General features: G+C 37.5%; 1 protein-coding gene across 3 annotated transcripts in view; it reads left to right on the plus strand.

Moving 5' to 3' along the window:
- LOC117223764 (EGF like, fibronectin type III and laminin G domains protein pikachurin) overlaps positions 1-16,621 on the plus strand; it is a 393,877-nt gene that overhangs the window by 276,583 nt on the left and 100,673 nt on the right. For all 3 annotated transcript variants that reach the window (XM_076523267.1, XM_076523265.1, XM_076523266.1), the window contains one exon: positions 8,194-8,338. In XM_076523267.1, the coding sequence (XP_076379382.1) occupies positions 8,194-8,338 (145 nt within the window). The remainder of the gene's footprint in view (positions 1-8,193; positions 8,339-16,621) is intronic.

The raw sequence follows: 16,621 nt of genomic DNA on the forward strand, positions 1-16,621 counted from the left end.
TCCGTTGCGTCTACTCATTGTTGCCATAAATGCATAAAATCCGCAGTCTACTTATTACTGTCTTGGAATTGTTAGAGAGGCAATTGGCAAGTTACGTGCTATATTCTGAAAAAGATACGGTACTAATGTGCACGGTATGGGGTGTACTTTATGATTGCACAAATCAATTTTGTTCCAGATTAATACGGTCTCAGCTGAATTATGTCACATGCGTGAAAACATAGAAATTATCATTGCTGGTATACGTAGAAGATAGCGGAGTCGATGCACTTTCCAATGGCTTTTGCCCCGTGTCGATATCTCAATCCATTCTCGAGATACAAGCGTTCAAAGTTAACGCGTAAATGAATGGAATGGGACGCCCATTCATGAGTAATCTCCTGGAAATGTGTACGCAGTAGTACTAAATAGTAAAAACTGACTTGACAAAGACCGCGTGGGGGTAGGTCAGTGACGAGTGCGAGTGAGAGGTCCGCCTGTGCGAAAGAGAGAGAGAGACAGTCAACTGTTAAAAATTGCGGTTGTCTTTACACGACGATATCTCGGGAACCAAGCATCGTATCGGAATGGGGCAAACGCCATTTTGAAGGAAAAGCTTTACGCTTTCCAACAATCGTAGTTTCATTTAAATAATATAAATAGTTTAACAATTACAACAATTTAAAAATTGACACATTTCAATAGGATTTCTACGTTAATCTCATCGAGTTCAATGATTCGAATTGAATAAATAACCTTCAATTAACACTGATTAATATAATTTTGAATAGAAATATTGTTTATAACTATTTTGTTAACTGTCTAAATACGCTGCTCGGTCAATAGTTAATTATCATTATTATTTCTGGAAGAAAACTATTCATAAATGTTTATTATGTATACTATATATATATACTATATACTTTTGGGTCTAGCAGAACCTTTAATTAACTAACAATTGTAACAATTGTATCGTTTGCGATAAGTTACAAAGTCGAAAGAAGTAAAGTCGTAAAGAAATAAGGTATACAGTTTCGATGACTTCGCTTTGCATTTGCATTTGAAATTCATTGACACCGTAAGAATAAAATTAGCACATATTTTTGTAAAATGATTAATCAACAGAAAATGTTTATTAACCATTGACCGTGTATCATGCGAATCCACCAGAAACTGGAGAAAGCTGCCAACCGCAGGATAATCGTATTTTCTGCATGATATTCAAGGATAAATTCTATAACACAGAGTACAAATTACCAATTACTAATGAGAATGGTCATCTGGTAAGACGCGTATGGGAAATTTGTTCAAACAGAGAAATGTGTAGTTAATTACCGAGATGACCCAGATGAAAGGATCGACACGCGGTCTCCATAGAAACTCTCGGCTCATGCTGTCAGCGTAATTTATTCAATGCCGCCTGGATAATCGTTCATTGTTCCTCAGGGTCGTTTCCATAATTCATTAATCGAACGCTAAACGATTGGCAGAGAGATTTGTCGTTCTAGCCGTAGTCGTTAAGCGGAACGCTCGCGAATTACCTGAAGGAATGACATAAATAGCCTGCGCAATATATACATGCATCCGGAAATAAATGCAGCGAATCGTAATGACGCGTCGAGTGCTTTCGAATGCCAATCGTTTGCGTATGCAAAAATCGTAACTCCAATTAATATAACCCGGAAATATTTACCAAATTATTATTTAAAAAGCAGCATTACATTGAAAACACTGTACAGAAAATTTTCCAAAATTCTTCGAAAAACTAATCTTTCTCAAAGACAAACTTGAAGAAATAAAGACGGATACTAAGAGCGCAACATGATTAAATATCCATCCCTAAATTTATATTAAACGTTAAATAAAACGTGAAAAAAGAATTATCTACATTCCTGCAGAGTAATCTGCTGGCAGCAGATACAAAAGAAAAAACCAAAAGGATATTTAACCAGGTATGTAGCTGTTGCGACCTGTTTAATAAATGTGTATTTGTTCACACTATATATGTGTATATAGTTTTTTCATGATAATTACTTATAATTGTTTATTTGTCCGTTTTATTTTCTCTCGGCTTCCAAATATTCAAAACACCTTAAACATCTTAAATACCTTATAATTTACGAATACATTTTAGCTTTCTCAAGAATTGCAATTTAAAAAATTGTAAGTACTTTTTGCGTATGATAAATATACTCGTCATAACATAAAATATTGCCATCTCTTCATGACGAGTACACTCGACGAAAACAGCTAGATGGTTATATATATGTATATATATGTATATATATATATATATATATATATATATATATATATATATATATATATATATATATATATATATATATATATATATATATAAATACTTTCTACATGATCAATCCCCATTGAGAAGATTTTGATTCACTTCTCAGACATTGCAGGATGTCAGAAATCTCGACTTGAATCGTCGACCTTACGGTCAACTTTCACCGATAACTAATCTAATATGCACATTGTGGAGTCATTAATCATCTCGGTTCTCGGACAAGCGTTCATTCCCCCTACCAAAATGTCGGAAACTCCGAACAGAAGCGGAATCTCAGGCTCCGAAAGGATTGCATCTTCGTCATCCTCTGCAGATATAATACTAGTTACCGTTCGCTTTCAATGCCGGAGCGAAAACTCTGGTCAAGTTTTCCGGCTCAGCTGTCCAATCTGAGTAGCCTTTTCTTCGGCTAAGCCGCGTATTTCCACAGACCCGGCCTCTCTCTCTTCTTTCTCCGAAGAATCACTTTCACGTGGACCGGTGCCCGCCGGTTATGGATGTATCCACGCCGACCTGGTGTTTCGAACGGAAGTAATATCCGCGTATCGGACAGAAATCGAAATTCTGTCCTGGAACCCGGCCAAAAGACACTGTTAAAGGAACCGTAGACCTCGTGTCGATGTCCTCCTCCGTCTTTCGTTCTCGATCGAGTATCGAGTTCCACGGGCCGGGAAGACGATGTTTAACCTCGGACTTCGTCGACCATTATTGGTTAGTTGGAAATCGATGGTCGATTTCGTTCGGCAATTAACAGAACAGACAGAATCATTCGTTTTTCAACGTTTTCATTTCGAGATTATTGTATAGGAATTATTATTGAAACAGAGAAAATGATGTAGAAAGAGAGATCCCATTTTAGATTTTTAGAAACGTTATAAGGAAGTCGTAAAAAATTTCAAGAAGATTTACAAATTTAAGAAACATTGAATTATGCGCAGTTTCATTTTCTTTACTTGCGATTTCTAGGCTTACAAGCTATCTTTATGCGAAATGCAAATTGTCTCTATCTGTTGCAAAAAGAATAAGAGTAACTTAAATGTTGCTTTCTTTCCTTAATAATCTTAGTAGGTCGAAAGCAAGTTTTCAATCTTTCTATTGAAGGATTAAGATAAATTAATTTTGAATTTCGAATCTACACTACCTGAAATTTTTCTATGCAGCAAATGCATAAGGACAAACGCATAAATATATTTATACATTATACATATATTTTAATGAAACAATTACTAGACGATACAGATATCGCTCCTTCTAATTTTATAATTTCAACATTGCCGATTACCGTTTTAACTGCCAACCAACTCTCAAAGGTTCCACAAAATCAAATTTATTTGATTAATGTTCTAAATCAAATTGTAGAATTACAGCTCGTCTACGAACTGCTTATTCATTGGACCATTCTTCTCGCGAAATTCAAGGTTACAGGCTCCGACAAAAATTAATTTTCTAAGGATGTACGAAGAACTGTGTCACCGAGAAGAATGATTGTTATCGCCGTTCCTCAAGGTACATAGCTCGTGTAGTTACATTAAGATCTCTCCTCGCGGCAAATCCCTTTTGTCCTTCGCGTTCTAACAAAAGGCAGAGGGATTTCAGACGGTACGCTCATTATCGAATCTACAATTGTCGTTTGTTAGTCGCAGTCGGGGGCTTTATTAAGCCTTGGAACGTGACTTTATTCTGTATCATCGACGTGGTGGAAATGTCAAGAGCAGTTACAGCCTGGTGGCGTCGCGATTGCGGAAAAGTGCGACTGGAAGAAGGTCAGGGTCGCGTCTTGCGATACGCCCCCGGGAACCTCTTAATTATTTCGCTCGGTCTCCCCGAAAAATGGGACTCTCTCCGTGTGACACTGAACAGCTTGAGAAAGGGATAGGGATAGAGAGAGAGAGAGAGAGAGAGAGCTCTGGAATCCTCGCGCCGTGACACCAATATATCCGTAGCCGCATTCTGGAAATCCAGAATCCTCTTGCTATTAATCTTACCGACACTCTGACTGCCATTTGTCCAAATTAAACAATTTATTTCTGTAACAAAGTGACAGTTTGATTAGAATTTTCGAAACGCAAGAATAATCTGTTTGAGCTTTTTTATTTTGAAAGTGGCCTAATTCCATTTTCCAAAAACAACAAGCTAACTATTTTAATATTTACATGCCTACGTTTTATACGCAATAACCCTTAAAAGCACAAAAACATTATACTATCATGTTATCAGTTAGCAATATTTTAAAATTTATTAAAACGCGAAATCCTTAAATATCTGGATTTTAAAATAAATGGACTTAGGCCACTTTCAAAATAAACGGCTCATTTATTTATTTATGTTTTTATTTATTTATTTATTTACTTATTTATGTGTTTATTTATTTATTTATGTATTTGTGTATTCATTTATTTATGCTTTAAACCAGACAGTTTATTTTGCAAATACAGGATTGTTCAAATTCTGGGCATAATTACTTGTCTTACGATTAGACTGCGGATTTTTATGCGAAATAAAAATTATCTACATTTATTGCAAAAAGTAGAGGATTCATTTAGGAATCTCCTTCTTTCCATAATAATTTTTGCTAGTTGGAAATTTTATTTAAATTTTTCTACTAGTGCGATTAGGATTTCTTTGTCGTCGACTTCTTATAAAAGAAAGAAGATTAACATCTATCGCATGTCTGCCGGACACAGCGAACATGTTTAAATTATAGCACGATAATTTTAAAATAGTTTGCCAGGATCGCATATGCAATCAACGAACCGTTCTGGTACGTCGGTACAAAGCTTCGCAAATTGTAATAAATAAATTATTATTAATTACGAATATAAATAAGATCAGTCACTCATCTCGGTTCCGCAGCGATCAAATGAACAAATCATCGAATTAAAGTCCGAGCACCAGGGGAAATCGAAGATTAAAAGGGACGATGATCAAAGCCTTCAGTCAAGACCCGAAAGTTAAATCGTGAGCCATAAGCTTGAAGTCAACGTCGAAGTGCAAGCATAAAAGTTCGAACTCGGGCAATCTTCGCCATTTCACGGAAGCCGAGTGTTCAGTCATAAAAAAAAATTGGAGAAAGTCGATTCAAGCCCGAATCTGCGAACTCGATCGACCATTCGAACTGCGTCAAAATTATTACTATCATTTACTTAGTATTTACTGGTCGAAACCTTTTATTACAGAGATAAAGAGAATACATCAACCCTTTCAGCGCCGATCCGAAAGAAAATTTTTTATAAAACTTGACGATTAGAAAATTTAAACAGGAACATGAATTAGAGAATTTCTATTTTTTAACTATTTTCATTTTCAAAAGTATTATTCGACGAAATGCAAGGTTTACTTTAAAGTGCCGTAACTTCATGAAAAAAAGTCGCAGTCACGTTTCCTTTCTTTTTTAATTGAAGGCGAAGAATCAAACTTCATTCTACTACGAACAACATTTCCGAAAAAAATCTTCAATATGACAAACATAGCCTCGCATTTAAAGGGTTACAGTGCTTAGGGTGCATCAAACGTAAGATATAGAAACGTTATCTGAAAATAGAGATTTCAAGCTTTAATTTGAGAAGAAGATCGTCGTCATACGATGACTTTTCGCGGAGTTATCGTCGGTCAAAGATGGCCAATTATCATCCTTTCATGCTATATCATTCCATGCCATATCATTCTTTTATGCTACAAATTCTTTAAGTTGTACATTATAATAAATTAAAATGAATAAATCATAATAAATTATTATAACAAATTAAAATAAATTAAAATAAATTGAGATGTTTTAAACACAGAACTAGTAATAGTGGTGAAATGAGAATGAAAAGATAAATTATCAGAGAAAAAGGTGTAGGTATATTGTTTACAGAGGAAAGTAGTTCATTTTTAATAGAATAGAATATGAATATACAATATTATTAATATTATCGAGTTCATGACTAAAAGGCGATAATTGATGGTTATTCGGATCCGTTGCATGGATCTGTCGACTACTCAAAATTCGTCGACATCGCGTAAAAATTTCGTTGGATCCTTGTCTCGAATCGCGAGCGACGACGCGACGCGACAAAAAACTTGAGAGGAGCACGCGTGCCGGTGGCTGCATGCTATTAATTACGTACTTCGAACGTGCAGGATTTACGGTGCACTCGGCGCAACTCGTTAAAATTTCTCATTACCATGTCGTTTACCCCCGACAGTGATAATTGCCGCAACTTAGGATCCGACCCTTGGCGCGCGGTGGTTGAGCACGCCTCGCGCGGAACTTTCTGTCTTTCCTCTCTGCAGAATCGTTTCGGGAGCCCGGCGAAACATGCCGGAGAAGAAAACAAGGGAATGAATAATGGGGTGGCGAAAATCAACGAGACGAGATGCATCGTTTATTCGGGTATTCAGCCGCTGCTATTCCTCGCTGAATGCTACTCTGACGATCGTTGAAGAAATGGGCCATCTTTAATCATTTATCGACGGCTTATGGATCTTTTTCGTCGCTGATTTTAAACAATTTCGCGTCAGCCATTTACAATGAGCAATGTCAACTACAGCATTCTGCAGAAATTTGTGTATAATAGTAATATATTGTTTATCATTTAGTAATATATTGCAATAACGCGTTTAATGCTCTACATCGTTTAATTTTTCTGTAGTGATGCTAAGAAGTAACCCTAAATGTAAAGCGTCGATAATTATGCCCCATAATTATGTTAACGCCCGGAAAGGGACGATTCCTGAGGTCATTTGAAGTAACTTTTTCCTTAGTGAAAATGCAATCCACGGCTTTGTTTACGAGTTATTAACGAGAAACAGTGGCCAATGAGAGGCGAGTTCGGCTGGCGCGAGGCGGTCCAACCATCGAAGCCCAGTTCCGCTCATTGGCTCGGCCGCATCGCGCCAGCTAATCTCGCCTCTTATTGGTCAATGTTTTTCGTTGATGACTCGTGAACAAAGCCGCGGATTGCATTTTCGCTAAGGAAAAGGTTACTTTAAATGATTTCAGCTACCTTCCATTTCCGGGTGTTAACATAATTATGGGACACCCTGTATATTTATATCCTTGTAAGGTGACATCTATTGAGATATTATTGTGTGTGTGTGTGTGTGTGTGTGTGTGTGTGTGTGTGTGTGTGTGTGTGTGTGTGTGTGTCATTGTCATAGATATTATTATCTCATTATGGGAGACATTGTTATCTCACTATTAGAGATAATATATATATATATATATATATATATATATATATATATATATATATATATATATTATTATCCTATTATTATCCTATTATCAAATATATTATTATCCTATTATTAGTGATATCATTAACTCACATTATTAATATAATGCCCATATTTAAGAAAGTCAATTGGAGAACACTCTGATTCATTTGTACAGTTCACACTGTGTAAAACAAGCTTCGTGTAAATTAAAGTATTACGAATACTGGATCTACCAAACCAGTAAAAATGACTGATTGCTGATTTTTTTCTTCTTTTACGGTTTGGGACGTTATAAAAATGATTTCTAAGAGAAATTTGTAGGTACAGTTCTTTATTGAAGTATATCTTATAATATAAATCGTACGAAGTTTAAATAAATCCTTTATTAATATCTGCAATGACCATAATCGCCAACAATATTCAATCATATTCGAATGCATTTCAGGGAATTTTATCAATACGCGTTTAACAATTTCGCTGCAATCGGTTTCGAAAAATAAGCCGCTTTTTTCTGACGACAACGAAAGAGCAATTTCTCTTTAAAGGAGATGACTGTTAAGTTACGTTGACGAGGGTACCTAGAGCGAGGAAAGATTAATTAGCGATCGAGAAAAAGAGTCCCGCAAGCTATCTAAATCATGCAATAAATTTTTCCGCGTGGCACCAGCGGCGAAAGTTCACGTGGCCTTGGTATTTGTTCGAAGGTTCGACTGTGGCAGCGGAGTCGGCACCGTCAGGAGCACGCAAACTGTCAAGCTGAACGAATGGAATACGTTGACTGTCTACAGGCACCGATGGGATGCCTGGATCCAGCTGAATCAAGAGAAACGTGTCGAAGGCAGATCGAAGGTAAGAACCCTTTATTCCTACGACGTTGTTGAAGAGAATGGATTGCGTTCGTGAACGATTTCGGGGGGGGGGGGGGGGGGGTGTTCAATCTCTCTAAATTCGCTTGAATTTTCCAACACGCGTTCAATATAAGTCTTGTCTGCTTTGGAATTTATTAAAATTCCAACTTTCTTCGATGACTGACAGAAAGAAAGATCCACCCGAAGATCAACAAGATCTTTCCGTAACGCTATAAAAAGATAATTAAATTTTTATTTCACACACCTGATCAGTTCATGTAACGAATTCGTGTTTATTTTTTCAACAATCGGTGGTCGCAAAGTGTTAACATTACGGCGTCGGTAAACAAATGATAAATAATAAATAAATACAAATAAATTGGTGTATTTTGAAGTTCTCCGAATTTTCCTACCGATCGAAACTTCACTCTTCGATTTTTGTCATAGATGTAGTTTCTATTGGAAACACTATTTACAAGATTTTGGAACTCTTTCTTAGTAGTATCATTATTGGGCATCCTATGGTCTAAGTCAACTCTCGGCTAGGTTGATATGATATGATTGAATTATACTTAATTTAATATTTTCGATTTGACCTTTTCTTACTATTTTAAGTTAAAGCTGGAAAGTGTGGCTCGCATAAAAGAGTTGTGACAATTTTTATTGCATCACAAATCAATCATTTTGACTTACGCCATTTCTGCTTGGTTCAATCATCAACATTGTAATCTCCGGTCAGGTGACCACTTTCGTATGTTTCATTTTACAATGATTGAGACTCTAGAGATGCTTCCGTGAGAAATGGTGCAGTTTAAACAAAGAATCCTACCGTTACGTGTAAATAAATTCCGTCTTGTCGTTTATACGTCGCGAAACATTCCAGTCACTTTTAGTGCTTAATTGATAAGTTCAAGTACTAAAGTTATAAACGATCGAGACATTCTGAATTTGTTAACCCTCTATGGGCCGAATTTTTTTCTTAAATATAAAGAAATTTATGCAACGGAAAATCTATTATTATAAACCTATATATGCTAATTGAAAAAATATTTAACAGTTTAAACAACTTTATTATAATCAATTCAATTTGTAACTTTGAAGTAACAACGGCGTACAATGTTTCCACTTCTGTGCATAAATGCTTAAGCGTGAAATTCCATAAAACAGTTTGAATTTGGCGTTAAACATCGATGTACGTTGCATTTGGAACTGGTTGCCAAATAGTTTTTTGTGGTCCTGAATTTTCCTCATTCGATGATAATTCGGTACTAAATTCATCGTCGCTGTCAATAATATTTATGCGTCGTCTGGTAAATGTTACTGGATGACCTTCGTCGGAGTCAAAATCTAATAAAGAATCTTCGGATCTATTACCGCTAATGCGTCTAATTCTAATTCCTCGTTTATTTTTATACAATTTTGTATCCGTATTTTGGGGGTATTTGATATATAAATTTGAAAATAGAAGAAAGTACAACTATTATCCTAAATACACTCGAATCTACCACAATATCCCAATGTCACCTGAAAGTTACAAAACTGTATCATATACAAATAGTAACGAAATGATTGTTGAAATGCAAATAAATAAATTGTTATTGATATACGAACCCAGAGCTATATTATATACGCTTTTTTTATTTAGTAAACACCGACAAGAGCACAAATAATCTCAATTGCACAAGAGATGGTTCCTTTGGTTTCTGTCTGCAGACAACTTGTAAGGTATTTATTTTGTCATTTCAGGTTGACGGCGCTGCCAACCGTCATCGATATTGTTATTGGTTATTTCAGAGGCATTATATAATTAAGACGTATACATTATCTTGTGAAGAAAACTAGAACTATTTGGTAAAATGTGGATATGTGTTACCTTGTGACTTGAAAGTTACATGGGCCTATAGAGGGTTAATAGTATGTTGGTTTCTATTTGCTCAATTTTATGATCTTTTTTAAGGGTTTCATGAAACTATTTCTTATCGATCTTTTGCGCAAGTGAAAAAACTAAAACTATTTGGTAAAATGTGGATATATTAGCTTGTGACTTGAAAGTTACATGGGCCTATAGAGGGTTAATAGTATGTTGGTTTCTATTTGCTCAATTTTATGATCTTTTTTAAGGGTTTCATGAAACTATTTCTTATCGATCTTTTGCGCAAGTGAAAAAACTAAAACTATTTGGTAAAATGTGGATATATTAGCTTGTGACTTGAAAGTTACATGGGCCCATAGAGGGTTAACGCCAGTTAAAAGTAGATCACGTCGCGATAAAAGAGAACCTCGCCGGAAAGATCGGGAAAATCCTCTAAGAGGAAAAGTATTTCGCACATTCGCATCCAGATGCATAAAACGAAAACGGAAACACTTTTCGGTGGTCGACAGCCGAAGTATCGATCCGATCCCGCTGCACTCGGACTCGAAGCTTCAGCGTCGATTATCCGTGTTTCTTCAAGACACTGCGCGATGGTTGACGCGCTCCGATCACGATCACGCAGGCAATTGTGCGTCGAACGAGATACGCGACGGCGTGTAATTGACGGGACTCAGAAACCGCAAGCCGGTCGGAATTATTCGACCCCGCGATTATTTCGCTCGATCGGAGACGCTCCGCGCGAGGCGTCTCCGCGTCGGCGGTATTTATTACGCGACGTACGCGCGATCCGCCGGGACGCGAGCCGGCTCAGAGGTTGGATGAATTTAATCGGAAACGTTTCACCGCGGAAGCGGTCGCGTTATTGCGGAACCGAGTGCGTTATCCGTGTCGACGTTAAACCGCGTCGCGCAGACGGAATTCCTTCGCAATTACTCCGCCCGAAAATAATTTCCTCGGCGTGTGACCGGCATGCGAACCGCGGTTTACGGGATACCTTCTGCGGAATGGAGCTGTTATTTTTACTATCGGAATTACACGGTGCGTTCCGGGATCTGTTGCGCTTTGGTATTTTTGAGCGGAATTTATTTTCAAGCAGTTTTAATGGACGCGCGAGGATTTTACCAAATTCTCTGATCACCGCGATCGCAGCTTGTTGAAATGATTTTGATGGTGGTGGACACCTTGAATAATTTTAAATGAACATCTTGCACATCGCGCATACAATAAAATAAAATAGATGAAATGGAACAATGAAATAAAATAATATGAAATAAAATAGAACAAAGTAAAATACAATAAATTGAACTCAAATAAATAAATAATGCAACGAATTTAAAATTAAACTATTAATATTAATAATTAATTATTTATTATTAAACTATTAATATTAATAAACAGCGTACTAAACCTGGAATAGTTTTTATATAACGTAACGTAAAACATTTACATAATATATATTTTTTACATAATATATATTTTGTATATAAGTTCATATAATATTGTTTAAAATATATTGCGTATCAATTAGATACCTTATCAATTAGATCTCTTACTAAAATAAATGTTTCTACGTATTGCGATCTTTCTTTAAGCATTTTAATAAATTCAGAGCAATACATGGATGTTCTTTAATTGTTTCGATCTTTTTACTGTTTCGAATTGCCATTTCTCATTTTAGTCATAAACGCATAAAATCCGCAGTACGGTTATAATACTGTTTCAGTCACGATACAGCAACGATTCAATTACGAGCATTTGTTGTGCAATAACCTGCAGTTAACGCTGATCAGTAATTTGTGTAGTGTGTAAATAGCTATTAACAAGGTACTCGAAGTGTTTCGTGTTGAACTGATTTTAATGGAATTTCAATGAATATTTTGTTGAATTAAAAGGTTCATTATTCACTGATTTATGTTTCCGAGCATACGCATATTCTAAATGCTAACAATAATGACGATGTTAAATAACACAGATAATAATTGTTTATGGCTGCATTAAAATTGTTGGCATCGAAGTCGAAGAGAGATTGTTACGAAGAGAACACGCATATTATAAAGTATGTTCCTCCTTTGAAAATAGAGCGGCGAGATTAATTTTCCACAATTTAATTTTTCTCAAGTCAACGAACATAAATCGAAAACTTGAAGTGGCTTGTAAAAATATATGCCATAATTGGAGCAGAGAAAACTACAAAATTTAGATAAACAAGTTCTTTGGTTAGAGAGACAATTCCGTGGAACAAAATTATACTCAGTGGCTGTTATAATATTGTAGAAATAACTGTTTCATTTTTTTTCTTATTTTTCATTTCTGTTGCGCACGGCACAAAATTAAAGCGCCGGAATTCGGGAGGAGACGACACGCGATTTATTTGATTTAGACTCCACAGTCCTTTGATTTACAAGCTTTTGGAGCACGGCTCCGTTCGGCGTATGCAGTGTAGCACGGCTACGACAGAAGTATAACAATTGAAGCACGGCTTCGTATAGGCGCAAGGGGCGCTAAATTAAACTTGTCTGTAAGCGATAACGATACTTGGAGAATCTCCCCGTTATCACATTTGCGGCAGTATATATAGACACCTGGCCGATGCTCAAGGTGACGCATCGTCAGGTGTCGAAAGCCGGTCATTGCCTCCTAAGGCAAAAACGCTGCATGTATACATTAGGCCGAGGCGAGCGTTTGACGGTCGGGCCAACGCACGTCGATCGTGTTATTGTCTTGCCGCCTCGCCGTTTATTCGACAAAAACGGCGAGACGGCGTACATCGAAAGTCGAGCGTGCGTTGACCCGCGGTCCGCGATTCGGCCGAAACAATTTCTAACATTTCTTCATTCACTAAATTTAACCATTTAGCTGTTTTTGACTAGTATACACGTCATAACACAAAATATTAACATCTCTTCACGACAAGTATATTCGTCGTCGCACAAAATGTTGCCATCCCTTCGCAACGGATTAAACCCGTCAAAAACAGCTAAATGGTTAAACGTCAACAAACGATGGAAACAATTTAAATGAAACCAGCGACCAAGCAGAATCGTGCATCAGTGTACGCGACCGTGTAAACCAGAGACTTTACTGCAGTGTTACTGTTTATAGAGCAAATAGAATTGACCATTACGGGCGGATTTATCGCGAACGATCGCGATAGGAATATCGTCGCGGAAATTGGCTTCCCTTGACATAATTTTCCGTCGGCGAAAGAGGCCGTATTCCTGCGGTCGGTTCCGTTTAAATTCCGGAGTCGGTTGACGCCTTTAGAGACGAGCAAATCTTTTCACTGCTTCCCCGTGTATTCTAGCCCCGGCGCTGCCCGACGTCATCGTTATTCACCCGCATGCAATTCCATCCCGCGGCGCGCGTCCTTCCCCCGCGAGAACGTTATTTTCCGGGGAAATCGTCCGTTTAATGACGAAACTGCGGCCGCGCCGTCTTCCGACGATTATTCCTCGAGACACCGACGCCACAGAATTTTACGACGTTAATTACACCGGCTCGCCGCGTATCTCCGATATTCTTTTTCTTCCTCGCTCCGAACCCCCCGCCTCGCAATTCCTTTCGCGACTGCGCTCGCCGCTAGTAATTTGATAGAAGGAAATGGAATTCCGTGGTTACCTCGGGACCGCATTTATTGCAAAAATTCAACACGGAAAACCGTCGGAGGTTCTGCACCGCTTCAATTTAAGCAACACGCGAAACAGAACTTCGTTCACAAAGTTTGAAGATGTTCGAACAATGGGCTAAAAATATCGCGGCTCTAATTCAATACCGAGACACGTCTGAATAATGAAGTTTATAGAAAGAAAGAAAATCATTCAACGTTTTTTATTTTCCCAATAATAATTTGATCTTCGAAAATACTGAAATATATTGTTTTCACCAAATTTTGTACTAACGTCCAGATCGATGTAAAAATCTGTCGGATTTAGGATAGTGTTTCTTCTAACGAGAAATGTTTAACAAACTATATGCAAATTATGTAACGAACTATGTATAAATCGTTTAACGAACTGCGTAAAAATTATTTAACGAACTGTGTACAAATTATTTAACGAACCGAATGAATTGAAAAATTAAATAAAATAAAATAAATTGCACGCGACTCGTTAAACCGAAACATCAATACAGCACGAAATCGACGATAAAATTGGCAATAAAACAATATCCGAGCGATATCTACGACCCGTTTGTTGCTCAACTCGACGATGCTCGTCGCCGCGAAACTTTCCACTCTGGAGCATATTTGGAAAGTGGTGTTTTAATTAATTTTCGGTTGTCAGTGTTTTTCTTGGTGCACGGGCAAAATTCTCTTCGGAAGTTGGATATTAAAATTCGCCGAGTCGGCGGAACGGTGTCCAACGAACGTTTCGCCACGTAATTACGTGGCAACGTTCCCCGTTCATCGACTAATGCATTCCATAATTTCTGTTAATTGACAAATTGTTCTCAAGAAGCGGCCCGGAAAATTGGCGGGCGAAGATACGAGCTCCGGGAGTAGTTTCCCTCGGGAAAGTTCGAAGAACAAGACCCTTAAAACCGAGAAATGTTTTCCAGTCGATACATAAAATGTGTCAATTAAGAAGTTCGCGAATTTATGGACGAACCGTCCGTTTTTCCCGGCAAATTTTAAATACGACCGCCTCGCGACTGCGAGATGTTGGTTCAGAAAGAAAAAAGAGGAGAAATTAGAGAAATAGATAGATAGAGAAAGAAAGAGAGTGAGAGAGAGAGAGAGAGAGAGAGAGGGAGGGAGAGAGGGAATTGCTGCACGAGGTAAAATTGAACGCATGAATAACAAATTTAATCGCTCCTTGCCTGAGCGAAAATTTAGTTTTTTAATCACGTGGAGAGAGAAACTGAATCCTAAATAGATGAACTTGAACGTTTCTTTCCATACCGACGTGTTTTCACATTTCTCCAAAAACTGCTCGCTCGACGCTCTTAAAAATTTCATCTGTCAATTAATTGCATTAATGGAGGATTATTAAAGGTAACTGAAACATCTAACTTCAAAGAGAAGGCGGTCGAATTGATCAGAATTTGAAGCTGAAAGAGGAAAACAGAAATTGTCCAGAGCTCCAGGAGTACGTCAAAATAACGTTTTATTATTGATTAATAAGAATATTATGCTACTATTAGCATATTACAAGTTTTCGTTTCATAATATCCTCATCGATACAATGCCAAATTTTGTTTAAGTAGAGTCTAAATTACAAAGATTTCGACGAAAGTGTCAACTACATTAAAAGCAAATGGTACTGTAATGTTTAGGGATTAGCAAGCAAACGGTACAGTGCTTATTTAGGAATTATGTGAACTAGTGTCTGGCAATGAGTGTGAATGCACGACGCTTTTGTCTCATCAGACTATTTACTGTTTAATTTATCATTTGCGTAAAATTACAGAAGAATTTTCGTATGAATTCAAACGGACACGTTGTTAGGAAAATAAATTATGCTTCTAGTAATATTTGTTGGTAATATTGAAGAATATTTTACAAGAAATAATACTAGACAATCTTTTACAAGAAATAATACCAGACAATCTTTTACAAAAAATAATATTTAAGAACCTTTTACAAGAAACAATGTTTAGCAATATTTTACAAGAAATGATACTAAACAATCTTTATATAAAACACACGACGCATCCAGGTCGTCTTTATACATCAGTCTGTCAACCGACTATGAAACAATTAATTGATTCAATAGCAAAAATTGCGCCCGCGTACTTCGAGCTGGAGTTAAACAAAATAAATAACTTCTCATATATCCGCAATTATAAAGCACTCGCAAGAAACTAAAAGCAACCGAGTCAAAGAAGTGCAGGAGCATCAAATCGAGAGGATCTCAATCGTCGACGTCAGAGTTTTTTAAAAAGCCTCATCAAAGACGCGGCGGCGGCGGCGGCGGTGTTGCAGGAGCCCAGGAGGATTGCGAAAATAATCGGCAATTGCATGAGAAAGGGGGTGGCAGGATGGGTGGAATTTACTTAGCTCGTGCTGCTGCGCGAACAAAAGGATGGATGCTTTCGTTTCGACGTTGGTGTGTCTCATTTGTAAAATGGGGATGAAAAAACGGTCGTGGGTGGTCGGAGGCGGAGGTGCCGCTGGTAGCAATGCCAGAAGAAAGAGAAGGAGGAGAAGAGGCGGGATAGACGTTGGAAAAGGGGGGAGGATGGGGGAAGGTAGGGACAGAGGTAGCGTCGACCCGCGCATCGCGAAAACCCCGGGTGGTAGCTTGAAACAAAACCGAGACGAGTAAGTGCCGGCGTGATTAAAACAGAGCACTGTAGTTAACAATAGGATCCGTGTATGCGTTTTGTTGCCGGAGCAGGAAAAAAGCGAGATGGGGAAAGATAGAGAGAGAGAGATAGATAGATAGATAGAAAGAGAGAGATTCGACGTGC

Source organism: Megalopta genalis, chromosome 6 (assembly GCF_051020955.1).
Source record: "Megalopta genalis isolate 19385.01 chromosome 6, iyMegGena1_principal, whole genome shotgun sequence".
NCBI lineage: Eukaryota > Metazoa > Arthropoda > Insecta > Hymenoptera > Halictidae > Megalopta > Megalopta genalis.